This window comes from Hakea prostrata, chromosome 4, assembly GCF_041222555.1.
Source record: "Hakea prostrata isolate BN-2017 chromosome 4, UWA_Hpros_2, whole genome shotgun sequence".
NCBI lineage: Eukaryota > Viridiplantae > Streptophyta > Magnoliopsida > Proteales > Proteaceae > Hakea > Hakea prostrata.
This window is the reverse complement of record NC_142603.1, coordinates 47873571-47899135: the sequence shown is the minus strand read 5'-3', so window position 1 is coordinate 47899135 and position 25565 is coordinate 47873571. Positions and strand designations below refer to the sequence as shown.

At 39.0% G+C, this 25565-nt stretch overlaps 1 protein-coding gene across 2 annotated transcripts; it reads left to right on the top strand.

The window, feature by feature from the left end:
* The first annotated feature begins 2984 nt into the window (after positions 1–2984).
* Positions 2985–24117, top strand: LOC149019230 (PWWP domain-containing protein 1-like). 2 transcript variants are annotated; one of them, XM_089153267.1, is made up of 3 exons: positions 2985–3238; positions 3420–4522; positions 20997–24117. In XM_089153267.1, exons 1-3 carry the CDS (start codon positions 3222–3224, stop codon positions 23828–23830), a joined length of 3954 nt encoding a protein of 1317 aa, XP_089009393.1. In that variant the 5' UTR covers positions 2985–3221; the 3' UTR covers positions 23831–24117. The 2 variants fall into 2 exon arrangements, with proteins under 2 accessions (XP_089009393.1, XP_089009392.1); XM_089153266.1 differs by having other exon boundaries at positions 2985–4522.
* The last annotated feature ends 1448 nt before the right edge of the window (positions 24118–25565 follow it).

The window sequence follows — 25565 nt, the reverse complement described above, 5'->3', positions numbered from 1 at the left end:
AAAAGAGGACATGACACCAATGGAAACTACCGATCAGGGATCACCCCATAAATGACTAGATGAGCAAACATGCAGGACCCTGTCAGTTCTAAGAAAGGTAACTCATGCACTATTTAACAAAGTCTCAATCCCTCAGTAAGGACACGAGCATTTTTTGGATAACTTATGAGTAGGTTTCGCTCGGAATCCTAATTTGATCCCCGATTGACTTACCCATTGGAGGCGGTTGCCAACATTCTCGCCGGCTCACGTCTAACTTCTTTTACAGGTCTTATCTTCTTCATGGTTGGGACCTCAATCGGGAGTCAATCCATTTCAGTTGAGACCTGGGTCAGATTTGAACACAACAAAAACAATTAGGGTTATTGACAATCCATTGTCATCTTTGTTGATAACTTTAGATGTATGATGATTATAACTTTTGATATATTGGGCTGATTTGAAAATTCGAAAAAAATGAACTTGGTTATGAATTATTTTTGCAAATTTCATGTTATTATGTAATATATTATCTCATAAGAACTTCTCTTTTGTTGTACAAGTACATGTGGTTTATGATTTAGACTAACCATGCCTTTGCTCGTAGTAACATATCTGTTACAATGTATAAGGAGTAAATCATATTGAACCCATTTTGTTTATAAATAAGAGAACGAGTCAGCCCCGAGGGTTGTCTCAGCTAGTAAAAGACCAATGCTTCTACATAGGAGGTTATAATTTAAATTCCCTTGGAGCCATCGGGGCTTTAGCTTCCCCTGGATGTAGTTGAAGTGCGCGTAAGTTGGCCCGAATGAACCTAAACTTGAGTATGCCCTTAGTTCTAACTGCCATTGAGGAGATAATACACGTGTTATCCTCCATCTTAGGGCTTGTTTAGTTACATGAATTAATGGATGCGAGATTTATACTTGTTTGCTTGTGAAAATCCTTAGATTCATAAAATCTATAGATTTATTTTTTTATACTAAAAACGTGACTCTGCAGATTTATGGGTATGGGTACTATAAAAAAGCAGAATATTTGCGCATTCACAAAAATCACGTCGACCAAACAGTTTTTCAGGATGAATCCGCAGATTTCATTCCATAGATTCAGATTAACCAAGCAGCTAATTTTATGAATTATGACTTTATAGATTTGAAATCTTTAAATATTTGAAATCTCCAAGCTCAGGTAACCAAACGAGCTCTTAATGAAGCCAGCCAAATTGAGTTAAGGCATTAAAGGCGCATTGAATTACTTTTGTAACGCATTGAGTAATTGTCGTCTCATATCATAAAGCACGGAAATTTTTTGTCGCTATCTCTTTTACGGATAGAAAAGAGATCCGTTTTATTTTCATTTGAATAATTTTTGAAGTCCACATTTATTAGTCTAAAAAAGGCAAAATATTAATAAGATTGAGATACAAGATTTCGTAATATTGAAGCTATTACCAAAAAAAAAAAGTAATATTGAAGCACCACAATGGAGATGCAGTGGAGTCATAGCAAAAAGCTTTGTGTGTTGATTTTTAGCCTAGTTCTGTCATAATTTTGAAGTCAGAGGTCGTCTATCACCGGAGAAGAAACCCCAAAAGTCTGAGTATGGTGTATGGTTTGTAAAGCTCAGGTACTTGTTCTCTTCTTCATGGTTCTACTAAGTTTTTATATTTCATGTTTAATTTTGCTGTAGTTTTGCATGAGTTAGTAGTTTTAGAAGTTTGAAAGTTGTAATGAAAGTTTACAATCTTAGATATCAGAAACCTTACAATCTCGATAAAAAATTGAGTCTGAAACAATATTGTATCTATGGCTTTGTCCAAGGCAGAAAAGCTCTAAGCATGCAGATATAAAAACATAATGGAGTGGAATATCTGATGATATGAAATGTATCATTGGGAAGTGGATGTTAATGTGAACATGTTGATTAGGATTTCAATTAATTTGAGATCTCACGAACATACCTAATTATTGGGTATATCATTTGGAAATGGATGTTAACTGTGAATCAGCTTATAAGAATTTTAATTAGATTGAGTTACTGGTTGCATGTCTAATTTTTGGGTATATTGTTGATGTGCTTATTCCTCTTCCAAAAAGTTGTATAGTTTCTATAAGAATAATCAATTATGTGGGGCTTGAGGGATTGGAATTCCATCGAAAGGAAGCCTTCGTCCTTCGTCTTACCGTTGTTTGAATTGGCAGGTTGTGGATTCGAATCTGATTCACCTATCATCATTGGTTGATCTTGTAGAAGTGCTACTTGTTGTTTGAGGTTTGGCCCAAACTGTGATCATCTGCATAAAACACTTATTTTTTTTGAGGATTTGAGGTTTGTTTGAGCCAGTTTATGCGTACCTCGACTACATCCTCAGGGGATAATTAATATTAATATTAACATAGGCATGACTACGCCCTTGGCCTCGATGGCCTCAAAGGGATTCAAACTCTAACCTTCTACATGGAAGTGTTGGTATTTTGTCATTTGAGCCACCCCTCAAAGTTAAGAAAACCCTTTCATTTAATAGAAAACAAGAACAAAAAGGTGTCTCATTGATTATTTTAATTAAAATTATGGTTTCGAAACATGGACTCTGAATCTAGATTTAAGTCGATTAATTTGGATATCAAATCGAGAACTAAAGGAAATTTAGAACCCTGAGGGGGAGGCTCAGTTGGTAGAAAACCAATAGCACCAAGTAGGACATCAGAGTTTGAATTCCCTTGAACAACGCCGCGTAGCCCTGCTTTTTTTTTTTTGAGAAGAGGGAGACTTATATTGAATATAAGGGTGTTAAAGGTCTCAATACTTAAAATCGCACGTTAAAAAAAAGAAAAGAAAAGAAATTTAGGCTTTCGGTGTGATGGATCGGTCACTATGTACGGACATTGATTAGGAATTTAGATTAGCCACAACAACTCCGATTCCCGATTCCCGATTCCCGAGTCATCATTCATTAAACCTTGTGGCGGTGTATTTTCCACGTTCTGTTGCAACCCAAACAAGCGAAGCCAAACTAGTGGCAAAACAACAGGCGAAAAGCAGGAAGGTGGAAGAGAATACCCAATCGCAGTTCTCTCTTCCATCGCTCACACTTATCTGTAGCACCGTCTAGAGTCTAGGGTTTTGAATTTGAATCACCGGAATTCGATGGTTTATTGTTTGTCATATTCACAGGAAATCTGTTTTCTGCCTGAGAATCGTGGAAATAAGTTGCTTTTATCGGCTGGATTTCATCAATGAACCAGCTAAAGAGGTATTTCTTTGATCTGCAATTTTTTGAAATTGGTAATCAAATATACGGGTTTTTTGTTTTCCGTTTCACTTCGCTACCTCGCCATGTTATCTGTGATGAACAACGAATGCGAATTAAATAGAAAGTCTGATGTTGCCGTTGATCTTACTTTATATGGGGTTGAACATCCCGATGTAATCAGGGATTCGGAAGCTACTGATGCTGAGCATCGCTCCGTTGCTCGGATTGATGGAACTAAGTGTTTGATGACGACGGCTGCTGCTGGATTCAAGGATTCCAGGGTTATCCCTGACGTTGGTGGACAAATGGAGGACAAAGTTGAAACCAAAAATTCAGATGGTCGGACTGTTAGTTCGGTAGCGGAACATGTGGAGCCGGAGAAAGTGGGACTTGTGGAAGCTAGTGTTCCGGCGGAGATAAATTCCAGAGAGCCTGAAAGAATGGATTCTAGGGTTTCTGTTCAAGACGCAATTATGGAACCTGCGACCACTAGCGGGGGAGTGATACCCGAGGTTTCTTTTGGAGAGACAAGTAGAGATTCGGAAGCTGCTGTTAAGGGCTTTGGCTCAGATTTTGAATCTTTATTTTCTGAGGTTGATGTAAATTATGAAACAGCTAGGGTATTAAAGTATGGATTCAGAATAGGGGACATGGTTTGGGGGAAGGTCAAATCTCATCCAATGTGGCCTGGACAAATCTTCAATGAAGCATTTGCATCTCCCTCTGTGCGTCGGACGAAGAGGGAGGGTCATGTTTTGGTTGCTTTCTTTGGTGACAGCAGTTATGGTTGGTTTGACCCAGAGGATCTTGTCCCTTTTGAGCCTCATTTTGCTGAGAAATCGCATCAGTCTAACTCCCGGAATTTCTTGAAGGCTGTTGAAGAGGCTGTTGATGAGGCCAGCAGGAGAAATGCTCTTGGATTGGCTTGCTATTGTCGGAATTCGTTCAATTTTCGGCCGACGAGTGTTCAGGGATACTTTTCCGTTGACGTAAATAACTATGAGCCTGGTGGACTTTATTCAGTGAAGCAAATTAAAATGGCAAGAGATAACTTCCAGCCAGCTGCAATGCTTTCATCTATTCGGCAAATAGCATTGTCACCTCGAAGTGGTGAACAGAGGGGGATTGACTGGATTAAGGGCAAGGCTACAATTCTAGCTTACCGGAAGGCAGTGTATGAAGAGTATGATGACACATATGCTGAGGCATTTGGCGTACAACCAATACGGCCTGCTCGTGATTCGATGGGGATGATAGTGCAACCTGAGAAGTTCCCATCTAGAGGTAATTTTCTTTTTGTGGTTCAACATTCTTGGGTATTAGCTGTATTCCTCATCTGGCACTTCATGTTAAGATATGTTCTTAGTCTGCCGTCTGTTTTCGAATGATATGGTGATCTTTCATTGCTTTGACATTGATATGTTCTATTTTTTGGAGGGTTGGAGGGGCATCATGTGATGTTTCATTTCACTTGCATTAATGCCTAATGTTTCTGAATGTGCTAAAGATTTAGTTGTTCAACCTTGCTTACTATGTTAGATAAGACTGAGCTGCATTAAATAAAGTGCTGGACCAAACGACTTCACTTATACTTTATATGAGTGTTGTTTAATGAACTTGCCATTAGTACAATGACACTTATAGTTTTGGTAGTTTTAGATGCTATTGCCATTAGTAACAAATGACACTTATAGTTTGGTAATTTTAGGTGCTCTGCAACTGTTTAAATTGGTAATCCATGAAGTTAACATAAAGTAAAATTTCCTGAGATGTGTACTTGGTACTGTGTATTAAATTGGCCAAAATCACTAAATTAGTACCATTTTCGCTAGCTAAGATGACCAACTGTCGTTATTTACTTGTGAAGTCAATTTCTGACTTTGATGTTCTCTTTCAAGAGTCATATTGTTCTAATTTTCTTCGTGGTTGCATATACTCCAATTTGCCATGTGAATAAAACATAGTAGACTTATTATGGCCTTGAGTTGAAACCCTAACCTGAAATGTCTGTATCATCTTCTACATTTCTTTACTTCCCATTCTATCAACATGGTTTTACTCGAGCTAAGTTACTCTGAACTAATTGTTTTAATTAAACTTCTTTACTGCAAACTTTTGATTTATAATGTATTGCATAGTCCTACATGGATGCCGATTTTGTTTTACTCTAGTTACCATGCATGAGCCTAGAGGGCCTGTTCTCATGCTTAGTTATCTCTGGATATGGTGTAGCATTACTTCAAGGGTTATCCATATTCCATACAGCTGTTAATGCTTGGAAATAAATTGTTAACTTGTCATATCAAATTATATGTTAAGCATATTATGACTTCTATCAAACTCTTTACATAATTTATATCCATGAAGATTATATAGAATTTATGTAACACAACAACTGATGTGAACCAGTGTCTAGGGTTTGTTTGATTGTAGTAATGCCCTGGATCTAATTCCTCCAGTATCCTCTTCCTGAGAATTAGTAGTTTCTAGGGGCTGTGATGCCCAACGGTTGGGAGTATTTGACTGTTTCATGGGTACTAGGGCTGGATAAGGTTGGGGTTAGATTCGGCCAGGCTTAGAGTCTAGGCTTTTGTATTTTCAAAGCTTGAAACCTTGCTGTGTTACTGATTATGGGCCTGAAATTTCAGGTTAGGGATGGGGTTCTAGGATTTTAAGATAATTAGGGTTTTGAAACTTCTAGGGTAGGGTTTCCAACCAAGTTGCAAAATTCTAGGGATTTTGATGTTGAGAGGGGTTGGAATTTAGGTTCGAAGGTGGGGACTGTGGTTAGGTTCTAAACCAAAAGGGGAAGAATTTGGGTCAAGTGAATGGGGTTCTATTGGTTCTAGAACACTTGCTGCAGTTCTGGTTTTTAGTTTTCTGGTATTCCAGAAGTGCTGCAAGCTTATGAAGGAGAAACAAAAAGTGAAAGAGAGGGGATAGGGCTGGTATTAGTAGTCTAGGGCTAGGGGAGGTCAGGGGATTTAGGTTTTAGAGAAGGGGGAGGAACTCTGCCACACTGGTTGGGGAGGTGACTTACGATGGAGGGGGAGGGGCTGGGGTTGCAGATATGGGAAGGGGATGGGGAAGGCTGTGGGTGAAAGAGTAGAAGGGGGGAATGGGGCTGGGAAGGGGAGGGGGCTGGTGCTTACTTGGAGAATGAAATAGGGAGCTGAACTTAAAGAATTTCTGCTGAATTTACTCACTAGAAGCTGCTGCAGTCCCCCTCTAGGGAATCCACGACTTGTCGGGATGCCTTCAACTCTTAGTGCAATTTTGTTTATTGATGCTAGTAGGCTTATTTATAGCCCATCAAAGGAAATTAAACTTGGACTCTTAACTTGTAGGACAAATCAACAAAAACACTAAGACTTTCACTCACACAAGGAACCTTCATATCTCACTCTAGAGGAATCCAATTTGAATTCTAAGACTAGATATGAAATCCTTGCTAGAAGTAGGACAACTATGGGGGACTCCATCACAACTTAGGAATCCTACCCTGATTAGGACTTTAATATCTTGACAAATAGGAACTCAATCTCAAAACCAGAAATAGATCTAGGATCCCATGAATATAGTGGACCCCAATTAAACCCTAATTTGGACCCATAAAAAAATGCAAAATTACCAAAATATCCCTGCTGGTAGGGTTTGGGGAAATAACGCTAGGTGGCTAGGTCCTATTTTGGCCCTGAATCTAGGTCACATCAGGAACTTTCTCTATTCTACTTTTGATGATCAATGTACATATTTGGCATGTGATGTAGACTTGGTGTCCCAATGTTTTTGTTTGTAGGTCGGAAATAGCAACATCAAGTAATTAAAAGCAAAATATAGATTAGAAAGGAAACAAGAAAATGAAGGAGGACTTGGATGAAATATAGTGATGAAAGGGGAACACAAATAAATGGATTGGAATTTGGAACAAGGCAATCTTACGAGGAACATATGAACAGTTGGATACCAGTTAAAGTGGGGATTGGGACAAATTGATTGCTTTAAAGAAATCAGTTATTGTTATTATGGGAAAACTATTCATGGTGATGTAGAAACACAGCCTTGGGCCTACCAAACCAAGATGGGTTTCCAGACCGGATGAACCGGCTCCTGTTTGAGTCATGGGTCTAGCACAAGTTAGGAACCTATTTTATTCAGGGAAATAATATTTTGGTTTATATTATTCTACTTATTTAGAAATTAATTAGTAGGGTATTTGGTTTGTGTTGTTCTTTAGTTTCCTTGTCTGAGTTATTGTCCTAGTCAAAGAGCTTGTCTTAATTAGGAGTGCTTTGATTTCCATATGTATGTTGTTATCCCCCGTTGTTAGACAGAATTGGAAATATGATTTGAGTTTATATTCATGAGAGCATGGGTGGCTGGTGGGTGTGGTTGCACCTTCTCCTCCCTTCTTTTTCTTTTGCAATTTTCCTCTTCCTCTTCTGCCTATTCTTCAAATTTCCTTCTGTAAGAGCCTTCCACAGTAGACCATGCCCAGGTCTCCATTATGCGGTCTAGCGTATATAATCTTATTATAGTCTCTGTGGTATAGTTTAGATAGTATTGTTACCTGATAAATAAACATCAATAGATATGTTTGTTATGATTTATGAGCCTACTGTTCATTGGGAAAAATCAATCTAAGCATAAAATGCAAGTAGAGCTATTTGTGACTTACCATGATAAGTTTTTAGTGTTTGCTTATGCGTGTACCAATAAAGAAATGTTTGAATTGGGTTAATATGGTATAAATAACAGAAATTAGAAGAACTTCTGCCATCCCCCCGGGTGTTAATATATACCATGAATGAAATAATAGTGATGTAACCCCCAAATTGAGGGCCAGTCTTCAGGTTCCATCCGAGTAAACCAGTAGTAAAATTAGGGTTTTATAACATTGTGGTTTGAGTATAATGCTGCCTTGAGGGTTTTTAGGGTTAAGAATAGGGCCTATAGGGTTTGGGAAAGCTTAGGGTCTGGGGTATATCGATTTCCAGATCTGAGCCTTGCTGTGAATTAAAATTCAGTATTGAATCTTAGGTTTATGGTTTAGGAAAGTTAGGGTTTCTTAAGAATTAGGGTTTCTGGTGGGTGGCTAGGGTTAGGGTTAAGGTCGAGGTTAGAGGAGTGGTTTGGGAGGATCATCTTGCTTTGGTGCTGTTGCTGATGTTGTGCAGCCTGTGCTATGCGCTGTTGGATGGGTGCCGTGTAGGACAAGTTAAATCCTGACAGCACATTATATGCATGTGCTAAATAAAGTCACTTCAGTGACTTTAGGTCGGTTTGGCCAAGCAAACCCGAATTAACTGATTAAATGAACCCTAATGGACGACGATCCAACTCATTCATTTGGGTTGAATTTCAAAATCCAGATTCCCTTTTCTGCTTTGACTTGCGTGGGTGGGAGAAATTTGCATTCTGTAGGGACGACAAGCTCCTGCTCACATCTTTAACTGACGATGGATGCTAGTTTCTTCATTCTTTCCAGCAATGACGCATGGAACTCTCCTCTTCAAAAGCTCCGTAAGCTTACTCATCTGGGTTTTGATGAGATTTGGGTGGTTACTTATGACCCATGGCAGACTTATGACCTACGACATCTCTGTCATGGGTCCCATATGAGTGTTAGATATCTTATTAGGTTGGAATCTTTTGGGTAAGAGATTCCAATCCAGTGATTGTTACACTATTTTAGATGATAACCTTTGTCTGTATTATATTAGGTAAGATTAGTCTTCTTCCCTCTTTCCCCACCACATGGAAATCACTCAATTTGTATCAATTCAGCCTTCCAAGTTCCAACCACTGCTATTGAACCAAATTCAGATTATCAAGTGGGGTTGTGTGCTGCTAGTTGGTACCCCTCTACCCACAACAACAACAACAACAACAACAACAAGCCTTGTCCCAACTAAATGGGGTCGGCTACATGGATTCTTGCCCTCCTATCAGTTCTGTTCGAGGCCATGCTAGATACAAGGCCTAAGTTATACATATCCTTTCTCACCACTTCTCCTAAGGTTATCTTAGGTCTACCCCTACCTCTTCTAGTTCCTTCAATATGGATTATATCACTTCTTCGTACAGGGGCATTTATAGGTCTCCGTTGAACGTGGCCGTGCCACCTCAAACGACTTTCTCGAAGCTTATCATTTATGGGAGCAACTCCCAGACTAACTCTAATATGATCATTTCTTATCTTATCCATCCTAGTTTTGCAACTCATCCATCTTAGCATCCTCATTTAAGCTACACTGAGTTTATTTATATGATGCTTTTTAATAGCCTAACACTCTGCACCGTACATCATAGCTGGTCGAACAACGGTCGTATAAAATTTTCCTTTAAGCTTTAATGGAATACGCCGGTCACATAAGACCCGGACGCACCTCTCCACTTCATCCACCCTATTTTAATTCTTTGGGAAACCTCATCCTCTAAATCACCTCTTTTACTTATGATTGAACCTAGGTACCTAAAACAATCACTCTGAGGAATCTCTTTATCGTCAAGTATCACCACCTCATCATCTGCCCAATCATGACTAAAGTTACAAACTAGATATTCTGTCTTCGATCTACTAAGTTTAAAGCCTTTTGATTCCAAAGCTACTCTCCATGATTCTAATTTGGTATTAATCCCCACTTTGGTCTCATCAATCAACCCAATATCATCCGCAAAAAGCATAGACCAGGGGATCTCATCTTGAATGTCTTTGGTTAATTCATCCATTACCAGTGCAAATAGATATAGGCTTAAAGTTGACCCTTGATGTAGCCCAATTGTTATCGGGAATTCATTAGTTTGTCCCCCGGCTGTTCTAACACTAGTCACCGAACCATCATACATATCCTTAACTATATCTATATATTTACTTGCAACACTTCTTTTCTCTGGTACTTGCCAAATTAACGCTCTAGGGACTCTATCATAAGCTTTTTCTAGGTCAATAAATACCATATGAAGGTCTTTCCTACATTCTCTATACCTTTCCATAAGTCTCCTAATTAGGTAAATAGCCTCCGTTGTAGATCTTCTTGGCATAAACCCAAATTGGTTCTCCGTAACTGTAGTTAAGTGTCTCAAATGGGTTTCAATTATTCTCTCCCATAACTTCATCGTATGGCTCATCAATTTAATGCCCCTATAGTTATTACAACTTTGAATATCTCATTTATTTTTGTAAATTGGAACCACAAGACTTCTCCATTCATCTGGCATTTTCCCTGTGCTCATAATCTTATTAAACAACTTAGTCAACCAAACTAGTCCATGAGTTTCTAAGCTCTTCCATACTTCAATTGGAATTTCATCAGGACCTTGTGTCTTGCCGAGTTTCATCCTCCTTAAAGCTTCTTTTACGTCGGACATCGAAAATCTACGTATATAAGTTCGGACATTGGTGCCTTGGTGAAAGGTGTAATCGTCCGAATCATAAGTGCTTGAAGAATTCTCAATTAGTAAACTAGAGAAATAGGTTTTCCATATTTTCTTAATGTCCTCCTCACAAACTAATACTTTACCATCTCCATTTTTAATACATCTAACATGGTCAAGATCTCTACTCTTCCTATCCCTCATCTTAGCTATCTTATAAATAGATTTTCCCCCTTCCTTCGTGCCCAACTTATTGTATAACTCTTCATATTTCTTTTCCCTTGCTTTTCCCACAATTTTCTTAGCTTCATTTCTATCCAACCTATACCTTTAAAGATCCTTAACATCCTTAGTTCTTTACCCTGTCTTAAAACTAGCTTTTTTTATTCCTAATGGCAGCTTGAACCTCATTATCCCACCACCACGTCTCTCTATAAGAATGGAGCTTTCCTTTTGATTCACCTAGGACATCTTTAGCCACCTTCTTAATACACATAGCCATCTCATTCCACATTGCATTGGTATCCCCTTTAAAATCCCATTTTCCTTGTTTGACTACTTCATTAACGAAGGATTTAGAGCACTCTCCTTTCAAATTCCACCATCTTATTCTGGGATAGTTTACCTTGGACATTTTATGTGTTCTTGGGACTAAGCACATATCCAAGACCACAAGTCTATGTTGTGCAGTTAAGCTTTCCCCCGGTATCACCTTGCAATCCTTGCACAACAATCTATCAGTCCTTCTAGTTAGGAAGAAATCTATTTGGCTTCTATGCTGTCCACTTTTGTAGGTAATTAAATGTTCATCTCTCTTTTTGAAGTAAAAATTTATAATAGATAGATCAAAAGCAGTAGCAAAATCCAAAATTGAAATCCCCTTCTCATTCCTTTGTCCAAAACTATATCCTCCATGTACACTCTCATATCCTCTTTGATCTTTTCCAATATGTCCATTTAAATCACCTCCTATGATAATCTTTTCTCCTTGACGAATTCCTTGCATTAATCCATCCATATTTTCCCAAAATTCTAGCTTTAGACTTTCAATATAATCCTACTTGAGGTGCATATGCATAAATTATATTTATGAACTCTTTCTTGATTACAAGCTTGATAGCAATAATCCTTTCACCCACTCTTTTAATATCCACCACATCATTGTTTTAAAACTTTATCCACTATTATACCCACTCCATTTTTATTTGTTTTATCCCCAGTATACTAAAGTTTAAAGTCATCCAACTCTTTGGCTTTTTTACCCCTCCATCTAGTCTCTTGAATGCAAGCTACATTAATCCTTCTTCTCCTCATAACATCTATCAATTCTAAGTCTTACCAGTTAAAGATCCTATGTTCCAAGATGCCAATCTAATCCTACGTTTATGGACTAGCTTCTTTACCCTCACTCGTCCATGGCGCTAGGACCCTTGCCTACTTATCACCGCATCCGGGCGCCGATGCGACGCGTCGCTTACGGGGGACGCCCTAGCTAACCCTTGCCCACTTATCACTACACCGGGCCATAGTGTAGTGCGTCGCTTCTTTTGTTGGGGAATGCTCTAGCATGGCTTTTATCATATAAGGTTGAATCCATGAAAAAAAAGGTTTGGCTAGATATTTTCCGGTGCCGGCTGCCGACCTAACGCACCAACCGCTCCTCCTTTACCCGGACTTGGGACTGGCAACAAAACACTGGCGGAGTTGTACCCCTCTACCCACAGATGTTACTAAATTGAACAGTGATGCAGTTTGGAGTAAATGTTTTAGAAAGGGGAATTGGGTATTATCTTTCGTGATCGGCAGATCAGTTCAACCTTCTCTATAGGTTTCCGATGTGAGTTTACATATATAGGAGGATTTAATAGGTTGAAGAGGAGAGTTCCATGTGTCATTGGCTCATTGCTAGAAAGACTGAAGATAATGGCGTCCGTCATTGGTTGAAGATGTGAGGAGGAGCTCATTGTTACTCATTGTCTATGCAGAGTGCATATTTCTCCCTCCCACCTAAGTCGAAGCATAAAAGGGAATTTGGATTTTGAAATCCAACCCAAATGAATGAGTTGGTTCGTGGTCTATTAGGGTTCATTTAATAGGTTCGTTTGGGTTTGCTTGGCCAAACCGGCCTAAACTCATTTAAGTGACTTTATTTAGCACATGGTTATATTGTGTGGTTAGGATTTAACTTGTCCTACGTGGCGCCCATCCAAGGCGCTAGCGTGGAACATTTAGTGTACACCATGCACCATCCTTATAATCTAGCTGGCTTATATAATAGAAAACTAATATTAGCACCCAATCAAGATGATTCTAAAAGGAAATATCTTTGGGTGAAGGGTTTGAAAGATCAAGAGTGGTAGAGTGAGAGTGGAGGCTAGTCAGAACTTTCTCTTCGATTTGTTTGGTTTTATTTTGATCACATGTACACATTATAAATATGCATATAGGCAAGCAGCAAAGGAATTAGGTTTGGACTTCATGTGGTAAAAAAAAGCCCGGAGGGCGCGGGCCGGGGGGGCCCCCCCCCCCCGCCCCCCCGCCCCCGCCCCCCCCCCCCCCCCCCCCCCCCCCCAATCGCTGAGGAGGGGGTTGAAAGATCTAAGTAAAAGAAGGCTAGGGTTTCTATGGTTTTGCGAATTTAGGGCAGCAAAGGAATTAGGTTTGGTTGGTCCAATTGGGCTGAAACTAGAAGGAAGGTCACTAGGTTTGGTGGGATGAGGTTCCTAAAGTGTGGGACAGATCTAACAGTTAGATGCCCTTAGATATAACCCTGAATTTTAGGTCTTAGAGAATGTCCAAAAGTTCGAGAAAATAAAGAAGCAAATCTTTTTATTATTATTATTATTATTATTATTATTATTATTATTATTATTATTATTATTATTATTATTATTATTATTATTATTATTTTTTATTTTGTGTGTGTGTGGGGGGGGGGGGGTGTTACCACAAGCTAGGGGAAAGCAGAAAAGGGGCTGCAACGGTGAGGGAAGAAGAAGAGGTGATAGGGCTGGGGTTGAACTTCAAATTGCAGGAAATTATAAACAACACAGCCGCAAGTCTCCCCTCCTGGGGAAACCCACTACTTCTCTGTTGGCAGCTTCCAATTCTTAAATTTTATTAATCATCAAATCTGATTTCTCTACAAGCAATGCACTTTATTTATGGCATTACATGAACAATCCATACAAGACTCAATTTCAGAAAGTAAATCAAACTAGGGCTCAAATTGGAAAGCAAACACTAAATGGAAGTGGTAGAACATAAGATTTTAAATTTAAGAAGTAATTTCTTTTGAGATAGGACTCCAATTTAGAGACCCAAACATACAGGATTTGACTCTACTTGGGACTCCCACTATATTAAGCTCTCTTACATATCTCATTGTAGGATGATTCAAATTACAAAACAAGAGTAGGACTAGACTCCTTGTAGAAGTTGGAATATAACGAAAGGAATCCCTCTCTAATTGGGAGGGACTGCGACTCTTCAATAACTTGACCAAAAACAAATCCAAACTTCAAAACAGAAGTAGAACTAGTTTCCCAATAGAATTTGGGCTACTATTAGAGGAATCCCTCTCTAATTAGGACTCTAGGTAGGCTATAACTCTTTCATAACTTAACAACCAAGGACTCAAATTCAAAAGTATAGGTAGATCTAAACTCCTGACAGGACTCTGAATCAAACTGGGTCAGATTGGGTTTGACTAGGGGGCCAAAAATGACCAAAATACTCTGCCCAGGTTTGGCTTGTCTGAGGTTGGCCCTTCTGGTTGCATCAAATAGATAATGTGTTTTTCACTTAGGCATATCAAATCCATTTTTCCTGATATAATCTATAACATCGTGTAGTTTTTTGCATGATTATCATTTATAGCCCCGAAGCTTTTATTGCAAATAATTCATAAGTAGGTAATTAATCTAATGTTAAATATGCCAGAGAGCTATACTTGCCCACTTAATTTTGCTTCATGGGAAAATTAATGGTGCTAGTTTTGGTCTTTTTAATGAAGACTCATCAAATGATTTCGCAGCAAAAGGTGTTATCTATTGGCTCACCTCACTCATGGATATACGCACAAAAGTAGGATGCCTGTTGTAAAGGCACAGCTCCAGACCTTGACAAGATTCAGGTTGAGGTTTTGGAGGAACTTAGGATTTTTGGTCGATCTTGGCTAACCAAACCATTTTACTTGATTATGGTTGTTCGGTAAATGTTAGATGAGATTATAAGTATTGTTGCCACTCCCAATTTATAAAGGCAAAGGTGATGTTCATGCTGGCAATAACCTTAACTATGCAACAGTCAACTTCAGAAACCGGTAGGAGATCGGTTGCAACCAGGATCAATAAAATATAAAAACGAGCACCCTTTTTTTCATTTTTTTTGGGGGGTGGGGTCTTTTATACCTATGAAAGAAGAATGTGGAAGGATAAGAAGAAGGGGATATAGGAGGAGGATAGATAGAAGAAAGGGGGTATTGGATGGGGCTATCTCAGCCCTGGGTCTCTCACCCACAGCTATCTCAGCTGTTGAACATGGATTTTACTCCATAACTGAGGCTACTAGGCCACAAATCAATTTCTCCAAAAGTCTCCCTTTCTAATAAGGGCCTGTTTATGGCTTGACTAAAGCTTTTTAATGAATAGAAACTTAATAGACTGAAAATAGAAACTAATATCCTGGTAACTGGTGATAATAGAAATCTTATGGAAATAGAAACTAATCAAAATTAGAAACTATATGGAAATAGAAACTAATCAAAATTAGAAACTATTAGGCTTTATATTTCAACCACATGCATGAATAACTAAGATAGAAACTAAATCAAAGCTAAATTTCCCATGAACAAAACCTTCATGTAATCTGATCTTGGGCCCCAAAAAATGCTTTGTGAATATTCCCAATATGCCAGAATAATGGGCTGTGATGCTATTCACGTGAACAGTGTTTTGGCCTCCCTCCTTCATGTTGTCTTATTGTAGCTGTCCAGGTTGACTGGTCAAAATTGTGGAGCAAGGGGACCTTCTATTTTGACCAGCAGGCTGGTTGAACTTGCCTTCAATGCTGGTTTGGACTGCTCCTAGCTGGTTCATTTTTTGGCTGGTTTGTATGTGTCTTGGTTCTACATCAGCTTAAAGTTTATGAGTCATAAATTATGGGCAATTTAATTAATCCATCTAAGAAATGAGGTTGTTATTCAGAAACCAATTTTGAGTTATGCCTCAGAGATCCTTAATGGGGACAATTTTCTTACTTAGGAGACTTACTGAAACAGGTTTGAAGGACAAGAAGGATCTTCCAGTGGTCTTCATAGAGCTAGAAGTAGTTAATGACAGCGACCTTAGAGAGTTAACTGGGGATCTTATTGAGAAGAGAAGGTTATCATATAAATACATTGATATAGCCCTAGATTTAATAGGATCAACTAGGTGCCGGCTCTTCTAAGACCTAAATCAGAACAGAACCAAACTTGAATTTGGGAATTAGGGAGAATTCCTAGTCAGGTAATTTTAAGCAATTTTTTGGTGAGACTGTGTTGAAAACATGGACTGAGGTTTATTAATTAGGATAGGATTATGTTTCCTAATAAGTCTAAGAGTTTTATTTCTATTTGTTTTATATTTCCTTTTCCTACTTAGTATAGGACTTAACTAGGTTGTAACTATAAATACCATATTGGGGTCTTGTGAATAATAGACTTTTAGAGGAGCAATTCCTCACATTACAACAGACTGTAATCATAATTTGAATGACTTTGTCAGGATGGTATGGTCCAAACTCCAAAGGGAGCGACTATTGGATGGTTGGATTGGGCTGGGCAGTTTTTCTGCGAAAAACACCTTTGTGTATGTTCTTCTCTTAGGTAGTTGCACGTTTTTGAAACCGCAACTTGTTTGAACTTGGAACTTAGGTTTTATGATGGTAAGATGGGGCGATGACGTAGAATGAATGTGGGTTATGATCCGGGGGTGCTGTGGATTGGATTTGGGCTGTTGATGGTGATGCAGAATCACTAGACTGGTTAGATCAGCATGCTGAGTCTATGGAGGCCTGACCCCAAAAAGAACCTATCCAATGGGTTTTGTTCCAAAAGGGTTGGACTTAATTGATTAAATTACTTTTGGATTTTATTTTTAGTCTTTCATTTGTTTTTGTTTCCTATGTAAGGAGTTAGGAGTCAGAGTTAAGTTGCTACATTATTTCAAGGTGCAGTAGTCATAGTAGGAGTCCTATTGGTTACCTTACATGTATTCTTGCAAACTAGTAATTGTCAGAGTAGACATTTGATGGTTTATTGTAATAGTTGGATTTTGCGATTTCTTCTCTCTTTCTTTTTCCCCCTTTCCTTATTCCCCTCAACCCCCCCCCCCCCAACACCAAAAAAAAAAAAAAAGAAAAAGAAAAAGAACAAGGAAAAAAAAAGAGAGAAAAAGGAAAACCAAAACTGTTAAGCCCACCATAACAGACCTATTCCGATGTCTGCATTAGATGATCCCTATTAGTGAGGGTTTCTGAAAATGAAAAATTTAACTTCAAAGGGGAAAGAAAGAGGACGGAAGGTTGAGGATTTGGATATCACTCGCTAGAACAAGATATCAACGAGGATATTGCCCACCTAGGAACTCCCTTGGATATGACTCTCCTGAGCCTCTAGGATGTTACTCAGCAATCTAGATGTAACTTCCCCGGACCAAGTCTCATTATTATTTAAAAAAAAGAAGCAGCAGCAGTAATTCTGTAAATCAAATTCTTGTTCAATAAAGTACCCTATTATGACCTTATTATATAAAAGGCTCAGAAATAGATTCATGTACTAAAAAGAAAGGCCTAGTGCAATCCTTGACTCTGTAACTTGAACCAACTAGATTTAAAATAAGTCCAGATTACATTCTACTAATTAGCCAGGTGCTAACTTAAATTGAACGAGTGGTTCAGTTGGTCCAACTAAAACACTTAAAAATGTATGTTCACAGATACACACTAATTATATAGTTTTAGTTTTTAATTGTCTATGTTTTAAGGCCATTAGTTGGCTGGATACAGCATACCTCTGCCAGTGAATGCCCACCCCATACATTTAATAAACCTAGACTGTTTTCTACAGAAAAAGGCCTCTTTGCTGCCAGAACTGCATCATACAACAACCACTACCACCACCACCATAACCGTATCCCAACTAAATGGGCTACATGGATCTGGAAGAGGCTGAGAGCAGTAGTGTATATGTGCACATGCACGTGTGTTTGTTTTTGTGTGTGTGTGTGTATATAAGAAGTAACAAGAGGTATAAGAAGAGTAAGATAATTCGAAAAGAAAATATGAGAACGAGTATGGGGAGAAATCAAAGCAGTAGTTGAATTTGCATCCATGGAACATCCCGTTATACAAGACCGCTCTATTCATAACCAAATTGGGATCAAGTCCAAGCTCATGCCTTTCTTTTCTTACGACTTCTCCAATGGTCATTTTAGGTTTGTCTCTACCTTTTTTGGTATCCTCAAATTGAATTTGGTATTTCTTCCTAACTGGTGCATCCATAGGTTTCCATTGGACATGACCATACCAACTCAAGCGGCTCTCATGAAGCTTGTCTTGAATTGGTGCAACTCTTCATTCTGTTCTGATATTCATTCCTTACTTGATCTCTGATGGTCTTTCCATAGATCCTCCTCAACGGCTGCATCACTGCTATGCTTATTGTATAAATTGTTATTTATTGCCTAGACTTCTGCTTTATAAGTCATGTGGTGACTTGCTTTAGAATGGTAGGGGGACAAAACAGTGAATTCTCAATTCAATTGGTTACACCAAGGGCCAGCCTCAAGACCATATCACCTAAAGCAACTCTCTTGTCTTGAATCTGTGCAACTCTTCATTCTGTTCTAATATTCATTCCTCACTCGATCTCTGATGGTCTTGCCATACATTCCTTCTCAACGTCTGCATCGCTGCTATGCTCAGTGTATAAATTATTCTTTATTGCCTTGAATTCTGCTTTACAAGTCATGTAGTGACTTGCTTTAGAATGTTAGATGGGACAAAGCAGTGAATTTTCAATTTCAAATGGTTACACCAAGGGCCAGCCTCAAGTTCTTAAATTGTTTTCGTTTATCATGGACAACTTAACCAAAGCCAAGCAAGATGAGTTCCTTTGGTGTATGATCTTTGTAGATGATATTATTTAGGTTGATGATGCAGAAGCAAAGATTAAGGCCAAAGAGGTACCACGGAGAACAAAGATTAAGGCCTGAATATATCATGGTTAACTTCAACAAACCTTAGACGGATAATTAGAAAAAGAATTTTTATTGGTTGGAGGGGGGGGGGATATTTCACAAAGTGACTACTGGATATGTGGGATCAATTGTAGATAAGATTTTAAGGATTAAAGTAGTGTGGATGAAATGGAGAAGGGCATCAGAAGTTGCATGTTATTGGTGTATCCGTTGAAGCTTAAAAGGAGGCTTCTATAGATCTCCATTTGACCAATCCTGATAAATGTTGGGAATTTTGGGGGAAGTGTGGCATAAATATACTTGGTGTTGTGGAGATGAGGTTTTCGAGATGGAAGTGGGAAAAGGAAGAAGGATAAAGTGAGGAATGGTTATAATAGAACTGGGTTGGAGTTAGCTCCGATCCATGGTAACCTTAGAAATAGTTGGTTGAGGTGATGCGGCCAAAGGTCAAAGGAGGCTTTTGGATGGCCCTATTCAAAGAGGCAACCTGATTCAGGTTAAGTGAACCAAAAGACCCAGAGGCAGACCTAGGATTCCCATAGGAGAAGTGGAGATGGAAGACGTGCTTATTTTTGAGCGTGCTCCCTCCATGACTTCAGATGGAGCTGATTGGAAGGAGTTGCTGAATGGTTATAATAGAGCTGGCCTGGAAGTAGTTCCTATAAGTGATAAGCAGAGCTGGCCTACGAGGAAATTGTTTGAGATGTCATGGCCACGTTCAATGGACGCCTGTAAGTGTCCCTATACAGAGAAGCGATTTAATCTAAGAATTAGAAGAACTAGCGTTAACCTTAAGAGAAGTGGTGAGCAAGTATATGCATAGCTTACATCTTTTATCTAGCATGCCACAAACAAGCTCTGATTGGAAGGCAAGAATCCATGTAGCCAACTATATTTAGTTAATTAGTTGGGATGAGGCTTGTTGTTGATGATGTTGACCGGACATAAGCTTGTACAAGAGTTGGAGTCAATTAAAGCCAAGTAAAATTTAATTTACAGGTTAAACAGTTCTGAATATTTATAGAATATCAAAGAACTTTTCTATCTGGTGATGTAATAATTGTACGCTGTAGCCTGGTAATGGTCAAAACGGATGAAAGACCAAAAGTGTGTGAGATCCATATGTTCTAAAAGTTGTAGAATAGAATTTAAGTAGCTGATCCAAGTTTATGCTCTGTTCAAATTTTGCTCCATCACTTTTTAGTTTCACTTATTTTTGTAGATTTGCAAAGGTAATCCATGATGTAGTTTACCTTTTTACCCAATATGTGGAACTTTAGTTGGTAGTTGCTGTTGGTATTAAAGAATTCGGTTAATAAATCACATAATCTGGTGCTATTCAAGTACATAATTTTGGTGTACCCTCATTAATTAATATCTGTGTAAACCCCAGCAAGAGAAAGCTCTATTGCTTGCAGTCAAATGTGTCTGCCCCCGTTTGGTATGTCAGCTAATTTTTTGGATAAAAAGTTATATTAAACATGCCTTATTTGATTGCAAGGGTCCAAGCTATGATGTTGGCATTTTGCTAATCCCAGGCAGACAGATTTGGTTTTTATTTTTATGTGTAACTATTCTTTCATTTTGTTGTGGAATAATTTTAATGATATATAAGATGCTAATTGGTTGAGTGGTGGAATTATTTAGCTCTGTCAATGCGCCATGGTTGGTCAGTGGCTTTCAGATGTTGACTGCAGTTTGATATTCTTGTAGCAAGGTAACTAGGTTGTTGGTTCCCATTGTATCTTAGAAAATGGTTTAAGATGGTCTGATTTGTATGCTGGCTTTCATTTGATTTAGAAACTCAGCCACTGGCTGCTTGGAATTAGAAATGGTTTTAAGTTATTTCCCTGCATCTTTTCTGTTTGGTGTGACAGACAAGAGTTTGTTCTAATAGAAAATCTCTGCTGTGCATTCTTTTTGGCTTTTGATTGGATTATATTTTTGTATGAGTGGATCTTCTGTTCTTCCTCGAAGAACTAGCATCATAACTAGCTGTCAAGTCCATATGAGGCGCTGCAAGTGTTTCAGGACTGGGACTTTAGCAATTAATAAACCTGGCTTGCCTTTATATTGAAGAACATCCTTTTATGTTTGCGCTTTACCTGCTTTCTCATCTGGTCTCATAATTGTTTCAGCTCCTTTGAGTGGACCTCTGGTGTTTGCTGAATCTCTTGGTGAAAGGAAGGGCTCCACAAAGCCTATGAAAGGCAAAGACCTGTCAAAGAAAGGCAAATACCTGTCAAAGAAAGGCAAGGATCAATCAAAGAAAGGCAAAGATCAATCAAAGAAAGACAAATACTTGTTGAAACGGAGAGAAGGACCAAATGATGCCAAGGCCTTCCACTTCGGTGAAGGATGTGCAAGTATTTCTGTGCCATCTAGTTTCAAGGAAGTGGAAGCAGTACCATCATTGGCAGATGGGGACTATGTGTTGCAGAAAAGGGTATCAATGAAGCCTCATGTTCCGGGAAAAGGAGGACCAGAAATTTTTAGTGGAACAGTTTCAGAGCCAAGTCAAGGAGGATCTGGGCAAGAGGTAGCAGAAATGGATAAGAAACTAGTGATTACTAATTTTAACTCAGTTGATTCACAGGTGAACACAAATCAGGGTAGTGAATTGGCTGGTTGTCATTTGTTGAGTCAGCCTGCAGCCATAGGTGACCCTCCAGTTGCACAGGGGGGCCTAGAATGTGGAATGCCACATCTGGATGAGGAGATATATCCCCTGCAGGAGGTGAAAGAAAGAGTGAATGCGGATGTGGTGGGCGGACCAATAAGTGGTGGTGTGCATGGATCTGATGCAATGGGGGTGTCGGAATATCCTGGTGCAGTACACCAGGCTTTTCAGCAGGAAGAAGAGTCCATGGTTGATCGAAAACATGATGAACATGTGAAAGTTGGTCTTGAACAACCGAGGATGAGAATCCCAATGCCCCTAGAAACTCACCAGAGACTAGATATAGTCCAGGAAGGTGGTACAGGTATAGTCCAGGAAGGTGGTACAGGCATATCTTGTTTACCCAGTGATGTGAAGCATCCCGCTGGTAAGGTCAGAAAATTGGGCAATGACAAGGATACTAAGGTGAAAAAGGTCCCTAAACGCCCTGGAGAAGTTCAGAACTCCGAAGAATATATCATGGGGGAGAAAAAGAAGAAGAAAAAGAGAAAGGAAATGTCCTCGGAGGCTGGAGAAGAGCAGGACTCAGCCAAATATATCATGGGGGAGAGAAAGAGGAAGAAAAAGAAAAAGGAAGTAGTGTTGGATGCTTATCCGAATCATCAACAGAAAGATCTGGAAACAGTGAAAGATGGAGAATTTTTAATGAGAAAATCTGCTGGCATATCTATTGGCATTGATATGGAACCACAAGGAAAAGTTGATGCGTCTAAAAGTATTTTCTCTTCTGCCTCATTAATGACTCCACCAGTAGATATGGGTAATGTGGATGTTGATCTTCCGGAGTTGGTGGAAGATCTGTATTCTCTGGCACTTGATCCTTTTCATGCTGTAGAACGTAATAGCCCTGCTACTGTAAGACAGTTTCTCCTGCAGTACAGATCTAGTGTCTACCAGAAAAGTTTGGTACTACCATCTTCGACTGAAGCTGAACCTGAAGTTGTACCTGAAGCTTCTGATCAGCTGAAGAAATTTCCAGCTGTTACTGGTGCTGTGCAGGTTCCTCCCACCAATGAGGGAATTGCCGTTACTGGTGCTGAGCGGGTTCCTCCCACCAATGAGGGAATCGCCACTACTAGTGCTGTGCAGATTCCTCCTACCAATGAGGGAATCTCACTCTCTGTTTCAGGGCCAACTAAGAAACTGGTTAGACCGAAAGACCCCACTAAAGCTGGTCGTAAACGTACTTCTTCTGAGCGCCAGGAAGAGATTTCTGCAAAGAGGCTGAAGAAATTGAAAGAACTGAAGGCAAAGACAACGGAAAAGAAGGTTGGCAATTCAAAGATTAGTAAAATGCAGCAAGATGAGAAAGATGCAAAAGGTACTGATGTAGCCGTGCAAGCAAGGCCAATCAAGCCAGATTCTGTAAAGAAGTCAGAGCCGTCTTTGAGGGGACCAGAACCTACAATGCTGGTTATGAAATTCCCCCCTAAAACAACACTACCATCTATTGCACAGTTGAAGGCACGCTTTGTTCGCTTTGGGCCACTTGATCCTTCTGCCATCCGTGTGCTCTGGAAGTCTTCGACATGCCGTGTTGTTTTCAAGCATAAATCTCATGCCCATGCAGCACATAACTATGCTGTGCGAAATAGCTCCTCCCTGTTTGGTGGTAAGGTCTCTTACTACTTGCGGGATTTGGAAGCACCAACTCAGGTTTCATCTGATTCAGTCAAACAGGGAGCTGATGGTGCTGATGAGACCACACAGTTGAGGGTCCAATCCACAACTATGTCTGCCAGAGATCCTAGGCAAGTAGCGGCTGCACATGGGCCGCGGCCTCCTCAACCTGCCGTGCAGCTCAAGTCATGTTTGAAGAAGCCAACCGGCGATGAGTCAGGGCCAATTGTTAGTGTCCCAAAGGAGAGCCAACGTGTAAAATTCATGTTGGGTGGGGAAGAAAGTAGTAGGGGAGAGCAGTTGATGGTTAGTAGTAACGTCAACAACAATGGTAGTAATGCAGATGGTGGTGCATCTTCTGTTGCAATGGATTTTAATAGTAAGAACTTTCAAAAGGTCCTTCCTCTGCCTCCTCCTTTTCCTCTTCCCTCTCAAAGTAATCGTAATGTGCATGAGAGTCATACAGTCCAATTACCCAATTATCACAAGGTGCACCATAGCCAAGTAGAGACATGGAACATCCCCAATTATGCCATCAGCGCCACCACTACCAGCGCCACCACCACCAGCATAGATATCTCCCATGAGATGCTAAATCTGCTGAAATGGTGCAGTGAAATAGTGTCCAGTGTGAAGTCGTCATATGGATATGTTCCTTACTATCCTCTTTGATGGAAAATCCGTCCAGATTGGGTCAATCGTGTACGCCATGTTCCTGTGTCATGGCTTCGGCAACATAGGAATGAACCTGTAAGTCCCTGTTAGAAAGAAGGTTGGGGTCACCTGGGGCCATGGATTGGTTGATAGCATTTGTAGTTTCAGAGTAGTTCAGAGAATGTAATTGTTTCTTTACCAACATCTTAACTCTGTTTGCTTCCTTTGTGGATACTGTTGTCTAATTTAATGGTCTTGCCGTTAATGACTTAATTTGGTAGTTAAAAAGAGTAAAATTTTCACCATACCAGAATTTCTCTCATTACTACGTGGTCGGATTGGTTTATTTATTAGTTTTTTCTCTCATGATTTCGCCACCTGGCGATGTTCTTTTTTGGTATATTGGTTTCGGTGTGGCTTGCTTAATGGTTAACATGCGGAACTCCCTTGTTTTTTTTGGGTGGATGGTTAAAACCAATAAAATTAAATACCCGTTTCATTACCCATAAGTGTTTTTGTTTTATAAGTTTAGGAAAAACTTGTTTTTGTAGGTAGAAATCGTACTGTAGATAGAGAAAGTAAAGGGCAGGAACCTTTTTGTCATAGATAGGGGGTTAAGGTTTCATTGGATAGAGAGAAGATGAAGAGTTCTTTTCATGTTGTCAATTTAAGTTGGGATTGAGTTTCAGTGCTGTGCAATTGCATATCATTATAATGAGTTAATTGCACCATTATAATGAGACTGGAACTTAAGTGGACAAAACTCATGACTGTTCATTTAAGTGGCAAAAATTACATGTTGTTCATATTGTTCTTTTTAAAAAGTTACAAGTTATCCACCATTACTTGTCTGTTAACTTTGAAATTAAAATGACAATTTTGTCTATGGGGGGAACAAAATAGACATTTTTTTATTTATTTATTTTACAAATCTTGAGTTAATTTTTCAGATTAAAAAAATTCCCTATTCACTCGATTCACCCGAACAATTTCCGTTTGAATATCAACAATGAGAACAGAGTGTTGGGTTTGGGCGTCTTGTATTCTGTGGGTCCATGTAATTATAGTTTTAGTTGTATTTGTAATTGAAATAGGTTTGTATCAATTATTAGTAATTATATTGGGTTTGGGCTTTAGGTTTCTCTATAAATAGTCTCTGGGATAACCTATGTAATAAGACAAAGAAATGGTATGTAAGAAGGTAAGGAAAGAATAGCACTTTGTGAGAGTGAGATTTCCTGGAAATAGTAGAATTTTTTTTTCTGGTGGAGGTAGGCAAGGTTTTGCCAAACCACATTAAATTCCTCTTATGTGTATTTTGCTTGTGTTCTTCCTTCGTTCCTCAATATATTGATCAAGGGTCACATTTTGACAATCATATTTTATGGAATTCTTAACAAGAAGATAATCATTGTGAAGGGAATTCAACAAGATAATAGACAAGTCTTGGTCATCTAATTTACTCTTTTTCCCTAATGTTGGTCAAATCTTGAACTAATTTCTTGAACATGTTTAGATTTTGGTCGATACTGATAACATGATCTATTTTGAAGCCATATAATATTTCCTTCAAATAAATCCTATTACTTATTTTTTCTGGTAGATTTGTTTAAGTTTTGTCCACACTTTAATGGGAGTATTATCATCTTCATCTTGACATCTAATAATATCATTAGTGATGTTCCAGAGCATGCAACCAACTGCATTCTCCATCACCTCAATCCTTAATGTAGGGTCAATGCTTTCAAAGAAA

What these genes read in the sequence shown, in the direction of transcription:
- LOC149019230 (XM_089153266.1), top strand. Translation starts at nt 3,322, where the DNA reads ATGTTATCTGTGATGAACAACGAATGCGAATTAAATAGAAAGTCTGAT. An exon ending in TGAGAAGTTCCCATCTAGAG is followed by an intron (nt 4,523 to 20,996) that starts GTAATTTTCTTT and finishes TAATTGTTTCAG; the next exon opens with CTCCTTTGAGTGGACCTCTG.